This window comes from Anastrepha obliqua, chromosome 1 (genome assembly GCF_027943255.1).
Source record: "Anastrepha obliqua isolate idAnaObli1 chromosome 1, idAnaObli1_1.0, whole genome shotgun sequence".
In the NCBI taxonomy this organism is placed as follows: domain Eukaryota; kingdom Metazoa; phylum Arthropoda; class Insecta; order Diptera; family Tephritidae; genus Anastrepha; species Anastrepha obliqua.
In genome coordinates this window covers 131,122,988-131,144,032 of record NC_072892.1, presented here as the reverse complement: position 1 = coordinate 131,144,032, position 21,045 = coordinate 131,122,988, and the positions used below count along the sequence as shown (strand labels likewise).

Here is a 21,045-nt window from a genome sequence, read left to right as displayed (position 1 = left end):
GGGTTCGAAAACATCAAATTAAAAAAAAACTGTTTTTGTACAAACAACTTTTTTTAAATTCTTAATTTTTTTACTTTCTTACTTTTTTAATTATTTTCTTTCCAAAAATTTATTTTGAACTCTATATTTTATCTTAAAAAAATATAAAAAAAATATTTTAATTCTTCAAATTTTTAATTTTTTTTCCCGCAAAAAATTTATTTAAAAAAATATATTCTATCTTAAAAAATGTATAACAGTTTAAAAAAAAACAAAGGTATTTCACTTTAAAAAACTTACTACCAAAATTTCAACATAGAATTTATCAAAATTATCATATTTTTATCAAAAATTTTCAGTCTACTTCTTATTCTCAAGCCTTCAAATAAACTACTGTTTAGAAATTTTTAAGAGAGCGCCAAAAATACTAAAGGGTGATTTTTTTAAGAGCTATGGGAAAGTTTTTCAAAAACACACGTAACATTCAGAAAAATGCATGAAATTTTTATTTAAATCGATAGTACAGCCCATACAATTTAATGTTTGAAGATTATTTCATGCAAATGTTGACCGCGACTGCGCTCCAAATGGTCCATCCGCTTAGTCCAATTTTGGCATACTCTTTCCAATGTTTCGGCCGGTATCTCACATATAGATGATTCAATGTTGTCTTCCAATGCGTTAATTGAAGGAGGCTTGTCTGAATAGACATGAGCTTTAACATAGCCCCACAAAAATAATCTAAGGGCGTTATATCGCACGATCTGGGTGGCCAATTGACAGGTCCCGAACGTGAAATAAAATGTTCACCGAACTCGCCTCCCAACAAGTCCACTGTTACGCGTGCAGTGTGGCATGTGGCACCGTCTTGCTGAAACCACATGTCATGCAAGTCAAGCTCTTGCATTTTGGGCAAAAAGAAGTTGGATATCATTTCACGGTAGAGCTCACCATTCACAGTTACGTCACAATTCGCAGCATCTTTGAAGAAGTACGGTCCAATGATACCTCCAGCCCATAAGCCGCACCAAACTGTGACCTTCTCTGGATACATCTGGCTGATCTTCACTCCAAAATCCACAATTCTGCTTATTTACGTACCCATTGATCCAAAAATGAGCTTCGTCACTGAACACAATTTTTCGATAAAAAAGTGGATCTTAAACTTTCTTAACAGAACACGCATTTTTATAATAAAATTCAATGATTTGCAAGCGTTGTTCGTTTGTAAACCGATTCATGGTTAAATTGTAGACCAAACTGAAGATGCTTGACAGTGAAACAAAACACGAAACGAGCGTCAGCTGTTTAAACCAACTGTTTAAAAAGATAATAGCTAAAAAATCGTGCACTTTTAAATATACCTATGAACTATTTCTGGAATGTCGGCACAGCTTTGCATAGCATAAATCCGCTCTTTGACGGTACCTTACAAAAAAGAAACAAAATTAACGATTGGTTGAATTTTCGGGAATCATCAAAAAAACCGATTACAGGATTATTGTATCTTGCTGAGTATACAAAAACCGCTTGTAGAATGAATAGCGTACACCGCTGCCGCTTGCTGCTGGAATTAGAGCCCGCTGACATCAAGTTTTTCATTTACAGTTGTAAGAAAAACATACTCGTATTTTTATGCCACTATAGTGCTTTCCGATGGCAATATTATCCTTGCCTTCTTCATTGTTGTAGCAAAATGGGCGAATAATATCGGCGCTCCAAAACTTTCTCGCCACGCAGTGTAAACATGAACTAAAAAGTTTTTTCCCGTTTTCATGTCAAATATTTTCGCATGCAAATTTTCTTTTCATTGACAATTTGTATGTAAAAAAACAAAGAAGGAGGTCCATGGCAAGCGTGCCAGTGCGAGTATAGAAGGCGTGGCTACAAAACTCTATATACCCAAACAGTTTCTAAAGAGGTTTTTTTTCTAAATTTGCACAACGTTTTAAACTAAGATGTATATGGTTTTTGTTGTAGAATAAACTCTACTTTTATAAAAGTCAATATCAGCTCAATATTCAGTCGAGTCCTTGATCTACTTGTGTTTGCCACTTGTTCCTTAAGTTGTTAAAATAAAATGCCTTTTTTAATTTTTCAACTCATATTTTATTCTAGCTTTTTGTTCATTTAAATTAGTTTTCTGTATTTATTTGAAAAACTGTCGTAAGCTCCATGATATTTTCAAAAACAGTTTATCAGGTTTTTATATTGGGTTGGCAACTAAGTAATTGCGGACTTTTTTTTAGAAAATCAAAGACAATTTTTTCATGGAACTAAATAACTTTATTCTGTAATGTACAGGTATTGCACATTTTGATCAATGACCTTTCGCCATCTTTCAGGCACCATCATAATCCCACGTTCATAAAAATTCTGGGTTTTTTTAGCAAAAAACTGGATCAGCTACGATTTGACATCATCATCATTATTCAAATGTTTACCATTCCAGGAGTTTTGTAAAGATCGAAACAAAAAGTAATCAAATGGTGCAAGGTCAGGGCTATATGGTGGATGTGGTAGAACATCCCAGCCAAGCTCCAATAATTTTTGCCGACTGGCCAAAGATATGTGTGGCCTTGCATTGTAATGATGGAATACAATACTATTTCGATTTGCCAATTCGGGCCGCTTTTCTTCAACTGCATTGTTTAATTTCGTTACTTGTTCAATGTAGGCATCAGAGTTGATCGTTCGGTTGGGTGGTAAGAGTTCAAAGTAGACAATTCCTTGGTAATCCCACCAAATTGATAACAAAACCTTCTTTTGATGCATATCAGCTTTTGATGTGGTTTCAGTTGGTTCCCCTGGTCTGCTCCACGATCTTTGCTGCTTGATATTGTTGTAAACAACCCGTTTTTCATCGCCAGTTATCAGTCGTTTTAAAAATGGATAATTTTCATTACGTTTCTTTAGCAAATTGCAACTCTAATGCGTTTCTTTCAGTTCGTGAGGAACCCTTGTAACGAGTTTTTGAACATAGCCAAGTTGTTTTAAGTGATTTTCAATGCATTTATGTGATACAATCTCACGTGTTGTACTGTGACGATCCAAATCGACTGTTGCTTTGATAAGGGCGTCATCAACTTAAACTGGACGACCAGAACGTTTTTCATCTTTAAGTGAAAAATCACCAATTTAGACTCTGCCGTTCCTTTAAGGCTTCGTCACCAAAACAGCACATAACTTTTTATGAGCATGCAATGCGGTTTTCCCTTTGCAGAAATAAAAAGGCAAAATATCACGCAAATGTTCCTTTTGATTTCCCATTTTTCAACGAACTTCAAACGAAAACTACGCAACCGTTCAAAAAACTTTTTTACTGATTGACAGCTGAATTGTCAACTATCAAATAACAAAATGTGCTTTACATTTGTACTACCTCTGCAAATCTAAAAATTCAACTAAAGCCATCTATGAGTGAAATCCGCAATTACTTAGTTGCCAACCCAATAGTTACAAAATCACTATCAAAGCTTACTTTTTTACGAACAGTTTTTCGAGTTGTGTTGTAGCTTTGAAGTGGAAAGTGGAAGTGGAAAGTAGTTTGTGGGTGTGTGCGCATGTTGTTGGTAGTTTATTAAGTGGGTGTTAATTAAAATATTAACTTAAACAATTAACGAAAAAACAATTGCACACGAAAAATGTAGTAAATCTTGTAAAAGCGCACACTGGACCACTTTGTCTGGGAGAACCAAAGAAAAAGAGTTTATTTGAAGTATTTTTATTTCAAGATTCAATATTGGGGTACAATTGAATTACCTTTAAACAAAAGTTTTAAACAAATGTCGTTTATGAACAATGGTTTTTTTTTTTTTTGTAAAAACGAATGGAAAAAAATTGGTTAATATAAGTAAATTTTATATATTAATTGAATATTATTGGTAAAACATTTTCAATTATTTGCAAAAGTTGTATTTTTGCAGTTTTCAGATTGTCACGACTTGAAATATTTGCAGGGTTTCTCAATGTTCTGTAAATAAACCTTATCGTTGGTGGATTTTGTCCATCATAAAGTGAGCGTGCCAAGTATAAAAAAGAGCTTGAAGATTTTTTTATAAAAAAGTTATTTAATATATCCAAGGATCCTTATCCATACCTCCATGCAGAATATGTGAATATAAAATTTCAAGTCAATCGGAGAAGATTTATTCGATAATTAATAATTAAGTTTAAAAATTAAGCAATTTTTTTAATTAAATTAATTTTAAATGAATTAAAAACTTCTCTCGAAATTCAGATTAAAAAGTTTCAAATTTAGTTGAATGCTATAAAGGTTGACCTTAGTTTGTCTAAATTTGGTATAAAGTTTCCATCATGAAGTGAGCGTCTCAACAAATTCCTTTAAATTTTAAATTAATTCCAAAATAGGTCTAAATTTACCAAAAATCGTCATCACGAGCTCTAAGTATTTGCTTCAAATTTACCAATAGCTTCAATTCAAATGTCATTTGATATTTAAATGTCACACTTGCAAAAATTCCATGGCAACAGTGGAAACGCCACACTCTTATCATGGCACAAACGAGAATCGCAAAACAATCGTTTGGAAAAGACAGAGTGAAATGTGTCTGTGAAAACGAAAATGAAAACTCTTTTTTCACTTCAGGTTTACACAGCACTAGAATTAACCCAAGGCCAACTTACATAATTATTTCATGCGGCTTGAGCTATGGACATGTGCCTCTTCTACGAATTATTCCAAAAACTAGTATGTCTTTTTAGCTATCCACGAAGGTGTAATATTCGAAGAGTAATGGAATTTAATAAACTCTACCTGCGCTACTCATAATGAAACATGAATCCAGGCCCCTACCTATTCAGTATCTGGCATAGTTAAAATAATCGAGTCGAAGGTCAAGTGAAGTTTTTTGCGGCCGTCTTTAGTAAAGGTACCTCTGCACGTGTTTTCGACTTTTTACAGTTTTAAAAAGGGATTTAACTTTGTAACAACAAGTTTGTATTAAATTTTGCGTTTAAAATGCGGCGCGAATTCAATGGTGTGAAAACCTAGAAATGTTGGGAAACTGTTTCCGTAATGGTAGTCTAAAAAAACAACTGTTTACGATTGGCTCGAATGCCATATAGCTGTGAGTCCTGGTCACTTACATCAGTGCTTTTCCGAAGGCCGCATACCTATATTCATCAACGCCTGCTTGCAAAAAATTTTTTTAAATCTGGTGGCCTTGTGTTATTTCAAATCAGGAGTTGCTGTATTCGACCAACAAACTCTCAATCGAGCTCATCATCAAACACAGACTATTTGACTGAAAACCACCACACTTAGCGCAAAGATACCGGCGAAGTATGCAGGGCTGCTCTATGATGGTCCAAAAGCAGCAGCATTTCATGAAAAAAGGGGACCGCGTTAATATCGCCAAAGCCATGATCTTCAAGGCTGAATCCAATCCCACATTCATCAAACCTACATCAAAACTGGAGACGCGGCGGCGATTTATGAGCACAACACGCAATCCACACATCAGACAAGTGAGTGGAGAACTCCGAATGAACTAAAAACCAAAAAAAGCACGTCGTTTTTAGTCAAAAAAGAAAGCGATGCTCACGGTTTTCATGGATTAAAACGGTATTGTACACCACGAATTCTCGCCAGAAGGGCAGACTGTTAATAAGGACTATTATTTCTGCTTTATGATACGTCTACTTGCAATAATTCGACAAAAGAGAAAGAGTTTGTGGAAAAACAACTGAAAACGCACAGCCGCGCAATGCCATCATTCTGCGTGAATTTTTGATAAAAAACGAGACGAATACCATACAACCATCGAATTCAGCTGATATGGTTCCCTGCGATTTTTTTTTTGTTTGTTGCAGTCAAATAACCATTACGGAAAACGCATGTTAACGGCCGAGAGGAAGTAGGGAAGAAATCGAAGACCGTTCTGATGGCTATACCGAAAATAGCGTTATGGAAATATTGCGTCTGAATATAGGTAGGTAGGTAGGCAAGTAGGTGAAATGGTTGAAGTATTACTCTGGCACTCCCCAAGAAGCACAAAAGCGAGGTTTTGACGCCTCCAGCAGGCAGATATCTACAGCTAGCCAGATATAATGGAGAAGATTGATGGGACTTAGGTTGGGACAGCCACTGGCTGCCGAAGAGAGCAGCACCCAGTGACCTTAATCCTCTACCTGCCAAACCCGGACATTCACAGAGAAAGTGCTCAACAGTCTTCATCTCTGAAAGATCTCCACAGCTTCTGGAATGGGAGTCAAATTGCAAACCTAGCTTCTTCGTGTGTATGCTGATGTCTGCATATAGTCCGGGAACTTTTTAATCAGGTGGTATGTGTATAGGCTTCATTGATTTGTAAATATGCTGCATGTAAAATAAAAAAATGTATCCGAAAAGGGAGCTGCACTTAATTAGCTTATTATCATTATTAAAAAGTTGTTTAAAAACACTATTTTTATGTATCTTAAGTTACATAGCATACCCCCTTAGGGTGATGGAAGGTCGCTGAACTTTCTTCAGAAGAGAAATTTGAATCAAATACATACACCAACAAAGCAGACGCTTTCAGGTATTCGAAACTAGTACTGATGACGTCATGGCTGACCTTCCAATCATCTGGATATGTGACAAGGTCTTAGTCATTAAAAGTCAGTTAATATTTTCGTGTAGGAGACCTACAGTAAATGATGCAGCATTCCTTGATTAATAGCTTAATAGTACCCTCCAGTAAAGTATAGATTAGTTTGTATTTTTAATCTATTTATTATTGTAGGTTAATTACTTTTTGTACGTTGTTATGAAAATTATATTAAATGGAGCGTCTTCTGCGCTTCAAACGCAGAGTATCGGAGCTGATAAACTGAGTTCAAAATTAATTTAAAAAAAGTCCAATATATGAATGTCCATTTGTATGTCAATAACTTCAGCCAGACCTATTACAACATAACGAATTTGATTAAAACATAATCGCCGAATTCATTAGACATTTTGTGCATGTAAGTGTGTATGTGTGTGTGCTTGTAGCTTCAGCAGACGATCAATTCACTCCAACGACAATGGATAGCACATAATTCGAATGCTATAAAAATTATATAATAGCAGAAACTATCGTTAACATGCAACAATACAACAACAACAACAACAACAGAAGCCAACGACAACAAACAACTTTCGAATACTCGCAGTCGCATAAGCAAAAGCCGATATAAAAAAATGAAAAAGGCGGTTAAGCTAATAAAAATGTTGAAGAGAAAAAAAAAATGTTCAAATACGAGGAACGATAAACAAACAAAAACCAAACAATGGTGAGCAGATTAAAAAAAATAACAACAAATACAAATACAAAACCAAGAAAACAAGTTTGCGTGGACAGCAATTTACCATCGGGCATTCAACAAAGTGCGAGTATGCAAACTTTTCTCTTTCACTCGTGGCGGGAGGTGCAGAAAATCGTAAGAAACAAAAAACAAAATGTCATAAAAAATTAAAGAAATTTTGCTTACATTTATTTCGCCATAAAAAGTAGTGGCATATACAGAAAATACAAAAACAGCGCAAGAAAAGTGTAAGTAATGGAAAAATAATAAATGGTGTGAAAGAGAAAATGAAAACGGAATACTCGGCATGCACTTGAACTTGTTGTAGCTGCGCGCTGCACTTGAATGGCTCCGCATGCGCGAATATTTGTGCAAGCTTTACCATGTCCATTTGCTGGCATCTAAGCGAGCTTTTTATTGCATTTATTGTTTGGTATTCGGCTTTTATTGGTTATTACCCTAATTCAAACAAATTGGGAAAATTTATGACTGCGGTTACTTCATAGCAGCAACAGCGACGCTATGACCAAGCGGCGAACCATGCAGACGCGGTACAAAGGAATATTTAAATTGACAGACGGCACTGCGAACTTTTCAACCGGGAACCCTGACCGAAAAAGCTGAAAAGGGGGTAGATATCATGAACTAAATATCAAACGCGCCCATGGACTACCAACCAGTTTCTGCGCAAATCAGTCTCCTTAAATCTGGGAGCGTATTTCTGTTATGAAAAACGGCTTCTCAAAAATCATTTACCACTCGGAGGTAGGGCAAAAAGGATGATCGCTCTATTTAAGAGACAACATACGAGGAGGGTACAATACGTACCTGTGTTAGAAATGAAGACATGATTTTTTCAAACATTTTTTTTTTTCCAACATAGTCTCTCTTTAGAAAGATACACTTCTCCCAACACTCCGGCCATTTTTTAACCCCTCCGGCCATTTTTTAACCCGTGTTAGAAATGAAAGCATTATTTTTTCAAAATTTTTTTCCAACATAATCTCTCTTTAGAAAGATACACTTCTCCCAACACTCCGACCATTTATTTAACTCCTCCAAAAAATGGGATTTGTCGAACTCTCCAAAATACGACTCTGTCTCGGCTATGACTTCCTAGTTTGAACTAAATTTTTTTTCGCGAGCCATTTCTTCATGTTAGGGAAGAAGAATAAGTCGCAGGGAGCAAGATCGTGAATACGGGGGGTGCGGCAGCAATTCGTAACGCAATTCAAGCAGTTTGGTGGCGAACATTTCGGATGAATGTGCCTTCTTTTGCGGCTCTGTCTCCTTCAAGTTCTTGTGAAAGCGGTCTAATAACTCACTGTTGCATTGTCCAGTGATCGTTCTTCCTTTTTCTAAAAAATCCATGAGGATGACGCCGTGCGCATGCCAAAAATCGTCGCTTTGACCTTTCCGCTTTCTTTGGAGCAGATTTACCGGGAGAAATCCATTGTGTCGATTATTGCTTAGTTTTTGGTGTGTGCTGATGAATTCAGGTTTCATCGACGGTGGCAACTCGATGCAAAAACTCCTTCGGATCTGGCTTAAATTGCTCCAAACACTGCTTCGAAGTTAACAGCCTCATCCGCTTGTTGTGTCTTGTGAGCAATCGCGGCACCCATCGGACCGACAATTTTTTCATCGCCAGCTTATCATGTAAAATATTAATTGCCATTCCGGTCAACACACCTATGGTCTCTGCTACTTCGCGCGCTTTCGTACGTCGATCAGCGAGAATCATGTCGTGGACTTTTTGAGTGATTTCCCCGGATGTTTGCTCACTTTTAAATTCGTTGCACCAAAATCTAACTCTGGTCATGGATCGGGAAGTGTCCCCATAGACTCGCATTTTTTCCCATCTAAAAACAAAAAGCGAATTATCGAACGGTACTGCTCTTTTTCCACCTTAGCGAAAACCACGAAACACGTCTTATTCGAATAGCTGCCAAATCGAGACTAACCAGTCAATCCATCTGAAATTTGTTTCGCCGTCCTCGTAATCCGGGCAGAAGCCGGCTTTTTCGAAGAAGTATACCAGCCTGCTTTATTATTATTATTAAATACGCCAATTATATTTGACTCTTGTGAACTAGACAGCTGCAGTAGACAAACATCCAAGAAATGGAGGTCAAAGTCAAAATGAAGATTTCTCTCACTCACAATTTGTTTTTTATTTCGTAAAATGATTACTTAAAAGCAAAATGATTAATTCAACTACTTTCTTTTAATTTATTTCGTCATTTCGTACCTTAGGAAAATTTTTATTCTTACTTCCTTCATAGGCGTCGTCTAGGTAACTTCAGAAATACCAGTCAGCTTTCTTTTCGCGCCCTTTTCCTTAATCCCTAGCGGCTAGTGGGATAAATGGAGTTCATTCTGAGAACATGACCCAGCCAGCTGCAGCCGCTGTAACTAAATTTGTGCAAATAAATACATAAATTTTCATTGTGGTGAGGTTCCAGCAACACTTCATTTTAACGCTTCCGGTATTCGGCATTAGGCTAGGCACTCCGTTCTCTTCTTCGAGCACTAGGGGCAACTCAACCTCTTTAGCCGTGTCCCAATATAAAGTGTTACTGTAACAAAAACTTAGTTATAGCCTTTTGAAAGATCTGAAGCTAACTGCATAGTGCCTTTTCATAACCAGTTTTGCGGGACCATTTTATGGGATATACAAATCTAATTTTAATTTTGTTTTAATTTGACTGAGACTTAAAGATTTGTTTATTTTCACCTTAATCTTTAGTTTATTTAAGTTTTAAAAGATTCGAAACCAATTGTAGAATAGAAAAGTATGCAACTACCATAAAATTGTCCCAAAAGAGTTTAGGTACGAACTAGTTCGGAAAAAACTTGCTAGAAACTAATTTCTCATAACACGACCTGAAGTCACTTCATGCAGCATGCAGAGGAAAGCCATGAAATGAAGTGGTTCCTAACTAAGTTTTAACCAAATAGTACAAAATACTATTTTAGCGAAGTGCTAGCATAGGCTCTGGTATATTACGTCCGTTTGCAAATCGATTGGAGATTCGCTATGCAGATCCTTCGTATTTTTGATTCGTTTGCTGTAAGTATTTAAATGTTATTTGAAAAGTTATGAAAATCACACAATGAAACTTTTAATCTGCTAAGCAAAGTGTCGGGTATTAATAAAAAGTATAATATAAGAAAAAATAAAAGTAAAAATCTAAAGGGTGGTTTTTAAAAATCACAAGAAAAAATGTGTGTCCTCAAAATTATTATACAAATATAAGAAAATTACAATAGATAAAAAAAGAAAATTATAAATAAATATGCTGAAAAGAGTGATGTTGAAAAACTGTATTAAAATTAAAACGGAATCTATTAATTTTTTTTTTTAATTTTAAAAAATTTAAGAAAAAAATAAAAAAAATTCTGAGAGCGAGATGACAAAAAAGATTTGATTTCCTAAAAATTTGAACAAAAATATTTAATAAACAAAAATTAAGTATTTTTTAAAATTATATTTCATCGTAAAAACTTAAAAAAGAAAATTAAAAATAAAAATGCTGAAAAGAGTGATGTTGAAAAACTATATTAAAATATTCTATATTAAAAATCTAAATCTCTCAAAATTATAATTTTTTTATAATATTCTTCATAATATACTCAAATTTACAAATGAGCCAATTTTCCGAAAAATGGAGGACCATGTCAAAAATACTAGAATCGCTTGACAAAGAACCGCTCTATAAAAACAAACGAGCAAGTCTCAATAATATAGCTTTCAGTTAATATTTATAGCTACCACCACTTGATGCTTTCATGGCTTCAGGCTGAAACACAATGGGAACTGGTACGGCCCCTGCCCGACATTGGAAAACAGAGAAATCATGGACGTCGATCCAACGATTCTCTCCATGCCACTTGACTCCATGCCATCAAGAGTCGTACTTGAAAAGAGATACAGTGTGGTGCTACCAGAGGCTCAGTTGTGGGGAGACTCAGAAAATGAGTCCGGCAAACACTGTTTTCGCATTTTTACGGATGGCTCCAGGACCGAGCATGGCTCCGGCTCTGGGGTCTACGTGGAATCCAGCGAGACAAAACTGCACTTTGCTTTTGGAATGCATGCATCTGTGTTTCAAGCGGAGGTGTATGCAGTTCAAGAAGCGATGAACTTTGTTGTGGAAAAACGATGGAGAGGCAGATCTATACCTATGTGTCTGCAGCGACAACCAAGCTGCGTTTATGGCCTTAGACAGTAGACCGGAGTGAAATACGTAAATTTTTTCAAATCATATCGTAATAGCAGGGAAAAGTTGCTACATATCAATACAAATTCAGGAAAAAAAAGAAATTTCAAATCGGTTAATATCTTCCGTTCGCGCATTGCATTTAAAATTTACAAATTTTATAATAAATTGAACAAATATTCGAAAAATTGTAAGAGGTGGAAATGATGTTAGATAAAGTTAATTTTTTGTAGACTATTACAACATCAGGTATAGTTTGAAAAGAAAAACGTCTACCGCTCTATCAAAGCCCCTACAGCCCCTGAAAAGAAGTGGAAAATGTCATTTTTTGTATAAATTTACGTAATTGCGGGTGGTTAGTTTCTCTATTTTAATTTTTGTATAAGTCTTCTTGAGTATATAAGTAGAATAAATTATTCCCCTCTTAGCGCGCCCACTAACCACACTATCTTAAAGAAGTTTTGTACAGCTCTTGGCCCGCCCTTTTTGGACGACTCAGAACTCACCGCGTGAAGGTGACTGTACTACGAGTTCCACCCACTCCCTTCCCAACCAACCAACCAAAGATGAAAAATTATTTATTCGGGAGTGGCAAAGTCTGCTTTAGTGTCAAATTGAGGCATAACTGTACGAGAAGTGAGTGCTGCTCTTATAAACCCATCACGTCTCTCGTTCCCATACACTTTTGAGGACGCTTGAGTTACTAGTTTTACGCAACGCTCCACAGCTTGCGTATGGCATGGAATATTTGTTAAATCTATGGTTAATTTAGGTTTTTCTTTATCAGAAATTAATTGCAAGATATCTTCAGAAGAAAGGCTGTCTAAAATTGGGGGGCAGGTAAGTTTCATTTCAGACCAATTAATTAACTCAAAATATTCATTTGCTTCAAAGTTCAGTTTAGGAACCAAAAAGTTTCTAATATTTCTGTCTTTTGAAGGGATTTCTTTTATTTTCAGAACTCGCCTCAATCCAAGATCGCGGACATGCTCTCTGTCATCTACCACCATCGAGAGAAGAATGTTTTCTGGATGGGCAAAAAAGGAATTTGTTTGAATAACCTTATGAACTACTGCCTGGACTTCTGAAGATAAGATTCTACATTTTTTAATACATTCTAAAATATGTTTAGGTCCGTCAACTATTGACGAATTTGTTTTGATTTCGAACCATAGAGGTGCGTATACAGTCAAAATGTATTTTACAATTTGAATGAGATTTTTATATGGCTCCTGCAAAGAAATGTATAATCGTAGGAACCTGTTTGCAATTGTCAACCAACGAGAGTGTGATATTGGTCCCGGATCTCGATTTGCTAGATCTGGGGAGCAAAAACCAGCATCAATAGCAATGGCAATGTCATGTAAGTATTTCTGATCTTTACTTAAGCTTATTGCGTCAAGCGTTCGTGGAAGAGAGCATTCGATCCTCTGAAAAGCAACGATGGACAAAGATTCACATTTAGCCAGCTGTTTACCAAGAAGCCCACTGAAAGACTGAGGACCTGTTGTTTTACCATCAAGTATTTCAACTAGATGCCTCAGAGGTAATTCATTAAAATGGAGGAGACAGATAGCCCATTGTACTGGTCTTTTTAAACGCGCTTCAATGAATTTTATTGCACCATTCTTCCACCCAGTATTTGTTGACGTACCATCACATCCAATCGCTACAACATTAGATTGATTTATACCATTTTCTTCAAAATAATTTACAATGCTGTATGCTGTGTCCTTTCCACTTTTTGAAGTAGGTACTAAATGACAAAGGTACTTTGAGCCTGGTTCTGCTATTACTGAAATGTGCTCTTCTTTTTTTATAGATTGATAACGTTTGTTTCCTTTTTCAACTATAACTAAAGTGTCATCCATCCTGCCATCAAAATACACACACATCGGATCGTTTAATTGCTCTATTGCATTCCCCGCTTCGATAAGTTTTAGTCTACATTTTTCTTTTTCTCTTCTCATTTTGCTTCGATCAACAACAAAAGAAGTATCTTTGTCCGTTATAAGACCAACGTCTTTAAATGCACTAGACACAATAGCTGCTGCTGCTTTATCAGATACTCCAAAACGATCACTTGTTAAGGCCGTTGCTGGAAGTGATAAGCGCATCTGTGCATTTTTTGAACTTGCTGACTGAGAGGAAATAGAGCGTGGGGTCTGAAAACCGGGATCATTCTTATCATTGTCCACTTCAGGAGTTATCTCTGTTTCAGAATCAATACTACTACAAGAAGGTCCAGGTAAGTTGGTCTGACTTAAGTGACGAGCTTTTCTCTGCAATTTTAATGTAAGCTTTTGAGTTTCTTTGGTATCTACTGTCCCAATCTTTCCTTGTCCGAGATATCTTTGAGCATATAGAAATTTGATTTCTAATGGCGGTATCTTTCTATCTTTAGGGCATGTGCAGTTGATAGTTACCGGCCTGGGACAAATACACTTGTCAAAGCTTCTTTGACAAAAGCAATTGAGTGTCATCTCGCACTTGCAGGACGAAATGTCAAATAATGTACTTGAAGATTGTTCAATAAAATCATTGTACTTCTTTTGTTTCTCAGGTGTGTCTTTGTCCCTTGAATAAGATTTACGAAGAGTGTAGTATCGATCATGTAGATGTTTAATCTTTTGTACAACTCTTGTGTGGGAAACTATTGGAATCGAAGCCTTGGAATAAAGGGACTCAGTCTGATGAGCTACAGTATCTGCTACAACTGTGAAGCTTAACTTCTGACCAGAACTGGCAGCAGAAGATTCTACTGACATTTTGTACCTCACTTCTTGCCAACATTGTATAATGTCGGTATTAGTGGGAAGGACCGATGACAGCAGTGGTTTAGGTGCACCAAAAAATGGGCAGTGTACGTCCTTACGAGTAAGAGACATGAATAAAATGTTTCAAGAGATTTAATGTTAAGTAATTGTGTAAACTATGTAATTCAAAAGAACATCGAATAGAATTTTTTTTGACCAAACAGCGCTGTTCGACAAGAGTGAAAGCAGAACTGGTAATGACCAGAGAGTACTAGCTCTTCCGTGCACTTCGTTTATCGGTATGCCAGAATCAAAAGCAAAATGAAAAGAAAGACGATGGAATACAAGTAACCATATGGAAGACGATCTAAAGCACAGACGTGTTGTAGTAGCCGTAAGCCGCTTTCACGCAAGCCTCATTTGGCATAGGCTTCCTTAGTAGATTTGGTGTAAAATTGGTAAAAGTTAATCGCTCAGAACCACAGAAATGGATAGATTAGTAAATTAAAAATCTACTACTCAATGCTGAAAGTGCTATGTATAAAAAGGGAGCTCGATCTTTAATCATTTACAACTTCTACAAGTTTTCGTAAATCAGCTAGATTTGGGATAAAATTTGTAAATTTTAAATGCAATGCGCGAACGGAAGATATTAACCGATTTGAAATTTCTTTTTTTTCCTAAATTTGTATTGATATGTAGCAACTTTTCCCTGCTATTACGATATGATTTGAAAAAATTTACGTATTTCACTCCGGTCTATTAGACAGCCCTCCAAACACATCAGGGGTAGTAAAGTCTTGTAAATCCAGGCTGAACTATGTCGGTAGACATAATAGCCTGATGCTAATATGGGTCCCGGGACACGTGGGTATCGCGGGTAACGAGACCTCGGCTCCTTAGCTAAGATGGGCTCTAAGGCCAACTTCTTTGGCCCAGAGCATGTTTTGCCACTCCCTTCTGCGGCCATCACAGCCACGGTAAGCAAATGGGTAACTATCACCCACAAGCGAGCTTGGCAGGCTGAGAGAGGCTGCAGATGGACTAAACTGATGTTACCTGTCATGTCCGATCGACTGTCGCAAACCCTTCTGTCATTAAGAAGAAGGGAGTGCAGACGGCTGGTTGGACTGATTTGACTGACGGGCCACTTTCTGTGGACGAAGCACATGGAAAGGTTGGGCATCTCAGACAGTGTATGTACTCTGCCCAGCTTGTGAAGAGGAGGATGAGACGGCGGACCCCTCCCTGTGAGTCTGCCCCGCCTTCGCTCGAATCAGGTTTGAGGTCTTTGGCACTGATGTGTTAAGAAGCGACCATCTTGGCTCCTTGGCACCACAAGATCTACTCAGATTTCTTCGGAGATCGGGTAGATTTAAAGAAAATTAAAAGGGAATCCTAGTGGAGTACAATGGACTTAATTAATGCCTGAGTGCTGCACTTGCTAGTTGTCCCGACAAAAAACAAAAACAAAAAAAACAAAAACGAAAAAAAACCAAAAAAAATATTTCGCAAATATTTTGTTGATTCTTACAGTTCTAAAGATATAAAAATAAACAAATAAATAAATTCATTAAGAACTAGTAGTGCTAGAGCTACTCCAAATAAATCGAAGAATTTGGATTTCCAATTGATTCAAATAATTTTGAAGAGGTTTTTTAATTATTTTAAATTGATTGGCTTCGAATGGATTTTGAACTAGTTTGGAGCTAGTCTAGAACTTTTATGGAACTGGGTTCGACCTGCATGAAAACCGACTTTTAATTGTTTCTAAATTAGTTTTGAACTGTTTTTACAACTGGGTTTTTTTTTTCAAAGAACTAGTTTTGAAACTACTCTGAATAAGACTTTTTTTGCATTGAGTGAATTAGTCGTTGCTAAAACTTGGTGTCACTCATTTTTTTTCGTTTCTGTACATCTTAGTATTTAATTAAAAATCTACTATAAAATATGGATTATGCTGATATGCAGTAATTTATACCAGTATCAACTCACTGAATTTGCGATATAATGTTAGAGACTATTTTTGTAACTTGGGACAATTGGGGTATTCGATCAATTAACAAAAAATTCACCAAATTAGGTGGGGAAAGCCAATATATACACTCAAAGAGTCTCATTAATTTTTGCATTAATTATTTAGCGAACTATGTCCAACCCAGGAAGGCAACAATCGCCTTGTATGGATGCAAGGGCGCAATTGGCAATTGGGGCCTCTCGCCTAGAGTTGTATTTTGGCTCTATAACACCATAATAAAGCCAATCTTGTTATATGGAGGCGTTGTCTAGTGGAAGAGGACGACATCAGTTGAAAAGCTAGAAAGATTTCAGAAGTCTGCACTCATTGGAGTCAGTGGGGCACTTAGAACTACTCCTACTCTGACGCTTAATGTAATGTTAAATGTGGTACCTATAGACATCGCACGCAGAATTGCCGCTGCATGTACCGCAATCAGACTGAGGGGCTTGGGCTATAAGCTCAATCTCATATATGGGCACTCAAGCATCCTCAGAAACTTTGAGTTCATCCCCTCGACGACGGATCAGTGTGTGCCCTCGCTTAGTCTAAGCGGAACTTTCTCCACCCATATTCCACCAAGGGAGGAGTGGATCGGGGACAACACTTGGGGACAGGGCCTATTTAACCTGTTCACGGATGGCTCGAAGCTCGACGGTAGGGTTGGAGGAGGAGTATTCTGCAAAGAGCACCCCATCAAACTCAAATTCAGGCTACTGGATCACTGCAGTGTGTTCCAAGCAAAGGTGGCCGCAATTAAAGAAGCAGCTGACTGGCTACTTACTTGCGTAATAACTGTTAAGAAGGTAAATATTTACTCCAATAGCCAAGCGGCAATTATGATGCATTCGAAACTGGTCAGATAATGCCTGATATCTCTCTCGATTGCATCAGAATTCTTCGATATAAAGAAAAATTGGGTACCTGGTCACAGTGACATTGCTGGAAACTGCGAAGCCGATGAGCTGCCCAGACAAGGGACCTGTGAGGTAGTGTGCCCGCGAAAGGAGAGGATCGGGATTCCCTTGACAACCTGCGCTCTACTCCTGAAAGGATGGGCTTTGCACCAACTCAGCGAGCGCTGGGCAAGTACACGAACGTGTAAGGTCGCGAAGTTCTTCTGGCCACGTTTGGATAGGAGGCGTTCGGAGGATATTCTGAGGATGACAAAATCTCATCTTTTAAATTTCGTGGGCATCCTCACGGGGCACTGTCCGCGGAGTATACATGCCGTGAGACTCGGAATTACTTCGAGTCCTTTTTGCGTCAACTGTATGGAGGATGAGGTGGAATCATCTCAGCAACTGCTTCTCAGCTGTCCAGCTCTCGCGGGACTAAGATTCAAGCATCTTGGTTCTCACTTCTTTTCTGCGCCTGCTGATATAGCAGGTGTTGATAACAAAAATCTGATGAACTTCAACAGCAGCATAAAGAGGTTAACATAACCGCAGACCAGTCACCGTTCATAGTCCACAAATATTCAACCCTCCCCATCCCTTTCCCTTTCGTCCTTTTTTCCTTCACATCTTTTTCCTCTCTGCATCTGGTATCACAGAGGATGAACCAAACTTCTTTCGTCCGAGTGGGCCCACTCTTTGGGCTACCATCACTACCCTACCTAACCAAACCTAACCTATGTCCAACCCAGTTGGCCAACTCATATAATGACTGCTGTTTTATTTGAATCAATTTTTACAGTTATGGAAAGTATATAGAAAAGTAAGCAATTGTTATTATTCTCGGTTCATGTACTCATGAGATACTCCGGCTGAAGACACCGGAACAACTATGGTATTAAGGGGGTTGTCAAATGTGCTTAATTCTCTATTAAAACCAAATTTGTTATGAAAACTGAAAAGGTTGTGCTACTCGAACACTCGAACACCAAAAAGATAGAAACAATTTTTTTCTAACAGCTGTCGCCTCTCGGCAGGCAAAGACAAACCTTGGAGTTCATTTCTGCCATGAAAAAGCAGCTCTTAAAAAAACCCCATTTGCCGTTCGTAGTCGGCTTCAAACAAGACGCACATCTTAAATAAAAGAAGGAGCGCGGCCAAATACCCAACAGGGTATGCTTCAATACTTACTTGCAAATATAACCAATATATTAAAAATGCTAAGTGGCTGGATTTAAATAACTAAAACGGCAGAAATATTTAGTGATGTGTGTCTTTCTGTGTAAGAATATTTTACTAACTCGAAGTTCAAATGGTATTCTAGAATTTCAATTTTTGTAAAAAGTTTCGGCATAGTGATTGCAGAAATAAAAAAAAATGGTGAAAGTATTTTATCCAAAAATAGGTCACTTGCACTTCGTAAAGTGGCCAGAATTCTCCTTTGGGTAATTCCGTAAAACAAACAAATTTTTTTTTATTCATATGTATTAAATATTGTATTCACGAAAACATTGCTTCGCTTCATTTTTATATATTAAAAAAACAAAACTTAAAAATTAAAATAGAATAAAAAATATATAAAATAAAATAAAAAAGTGTCTCCCCATGCAACCTACTAAAATTTCGCTGGCGAAACAGAGACTGTGTTTTGAGACTAAAGCCTAGAGGCTAATGACTGCTTGCCGATTAGCAACTGATCAAAACAGAAATTTTTCATTGCTCATATTTCTCTATTTGCGACTAGGGACTGCTTACTGAATATTGATACGTAGTGGAGGTAGTAATATTCAGCAAGGTACCTGCACTCTCAGAGTAGCTCCTTCAAACAGAACAGTATCTGAAACAGCGGTTTTAGCTATCAGCGGCACCAGCGGCTAGGTCTTCTAGCACAAGAGCGCAAACGGAGATGGGAGGCAAAAATGTCAGGAGTTCCGGGCTCATGCTTCTCCGACATTACAATTCAAACGCTCACGTTTTGGCAAACAATATGGAACTCTAAATTGTGCGGTAGATGGAAAAGTGGCTAGAAAGAAAGTACGGTGAATTTAATTATTACTCGACACAGTTTTTGCCCGGCATGGGTTCTTTCGTAAGTATTTGTGGGGAGTGGGAAAGGTGAACCTACTAAATTGAATTTATGGAGATACTTGGGAAAAAAATTCAAGAGAAGAGAAGGGAGGATTTTAGTGGCAAAAAAAAAACAAAAAAAAACAAATATTGATAACAATTTCTCAATAAGAATGTTAACCAAAAGACGAGCATGGGAATGTGTAGATTTCCAGAGTGAAAACACTTTTTACAAATAACTCACATGCTGTCATTTCATATGATTGCTGTTTTTACGCCTTTATGTTTTGTTTTAATATTTTTTACCTTACCCAAAGCCTAATAGCTGAGTCCACTACTCAATAAGGCTCACTTGAACAAATGGACAGATGGCGAATGCCAATTTTCATTCGATTCATTACGCTCGATAGGCGACTCATTTGTTGAACACTTTCACTGCTTTAGCACTGAAGATGCAGATTTTTTTAGTTTTATAAATTAACTTTTTGTCATCTTTTTCTTGCTTATCTCTTTCGTGAACGCTACGAATGTGCAATTTCAGTGCGAGTTTCAAGTATATGGCCATGCATTTTTGACGGGATTTTTTTGAATATGGAATTTCTGCATCGCGCATTCCCCAACACTCATTCATTAGAGGCAACTTACGCACTTACAATCGATCACTCACTCACTCAGTCACTTATGAACTCACCTTCATTTTGATGATTTGCTGTTTGTTGTATTTCAGCTTTAAGGTAGGAAAATTTGTCTTTGACTAGCGGCCACTTTAAAATATTTTATCCTAAAAAGGGAACTCTTTGCCAGCGACTTGCCGTTTACAGTTATGCGTTGTACGCGCGCGCCAACCACAAAATGAATATCGAAACAAAACGTATTGCGAAACTCTGCAGCACCGACGACGACGACGTGCGTTGCGTCCAGTAAGAAAATCACTTTTACTTGCAGCCGTTCGTATGGATTAAATGTCGACCGAAACCGCCGACAAAAAAAAAAACAAAAAACCACAAAAACAACGTTTCAATAAGAGAATACAATTTTTGTAATAACTGATCGGTTGTTGTTGTGAATTAGTGGCTTGCTGTTGTTATTGTTATCCACTGGAAGTACCCTTGTTTTAATATTCGTTTTACGTTTCTTCCGCTGTTTTGCTTTGACTTTTGCGTGTATGTGTTACGTTTCACTCAACTTTCTTTCCACACATAAATTTCAAGATATTTTTTTTTTTGTTTTGTAATTTTTGTTTCGTACCAAGCGCTATTCCAACACTTTGCAATGGCAACACTTTTTAACAAAAAAAAATTATTATTGGTATTTCATTGATGTGCGCGCTTTACACTTTTCCTCTATGCCTTCTCCCATTCACTGGACACTCAACAATGCGCATGCGGGTATATTTTTAAATTGCTGCTTCTTTCCTACTGTTGCCGCTTTCTTTAAGCTGTTGCTGCCTCGGCGTATTCAACTAATCTGTCGTTTGCTTTTGCCGCGTCTGTGACTTTTAAAGTAAATGTTGCCGCTTTAGCCGGCAATGGCTGCCTTCAGCTCACTCTCTTTAAGCGACTTGATGATTTGTGTCTCTGCGCCACCAAGCAAGTGCATCCGAATGTATATTTTGATGGTGGCAAATTGTACGCGCGTTTTTTTTTTACTCTCGGCAGTGTGCGCTCACTCATCGTGCCGCCACGAGTTTGTGCTCAACTAATTTGCTCTTAATTTTGATGTTGTTATTATTTAACTTTTTGTTTGTTTATTTCTTTATTTTGTTTTTCATAAAATGAATTGTTTTGCGTTAGAAAATTTTGTGTTGACTTTAT

The 21,045-nt window shown here is 37.2% G+C and overlaps 1 protein-coding gene across 3 annotated transcripts in view; it reads right to left on the bottom strand.

Moving 5' to 3' along the window:
• Positions 1-20,776, bottom strand: part of LOC129236121 (uncharacterized) — a 53,027-nt gene extending 32,251 nt beyond the window's left edge. For all 3 annotated transcript variants that reach the window (XM_054870337.1, XM_054870336.1, XM_054870338.1), the window contains exon 1: positions 19,923-20,776. In XM_054870337.1, the coding sequence (XP_054726312.1) occupies positions 19,923-19,928 (6 nt within the window). In that variant the 5' untranslated portion in view covers positions 19,929-20,776. The remainder of the gene's footprint in view (positions 1-19,922) is intronic.
• Positions 20,777-21,045: the final 269 nt, after the last annotated feature.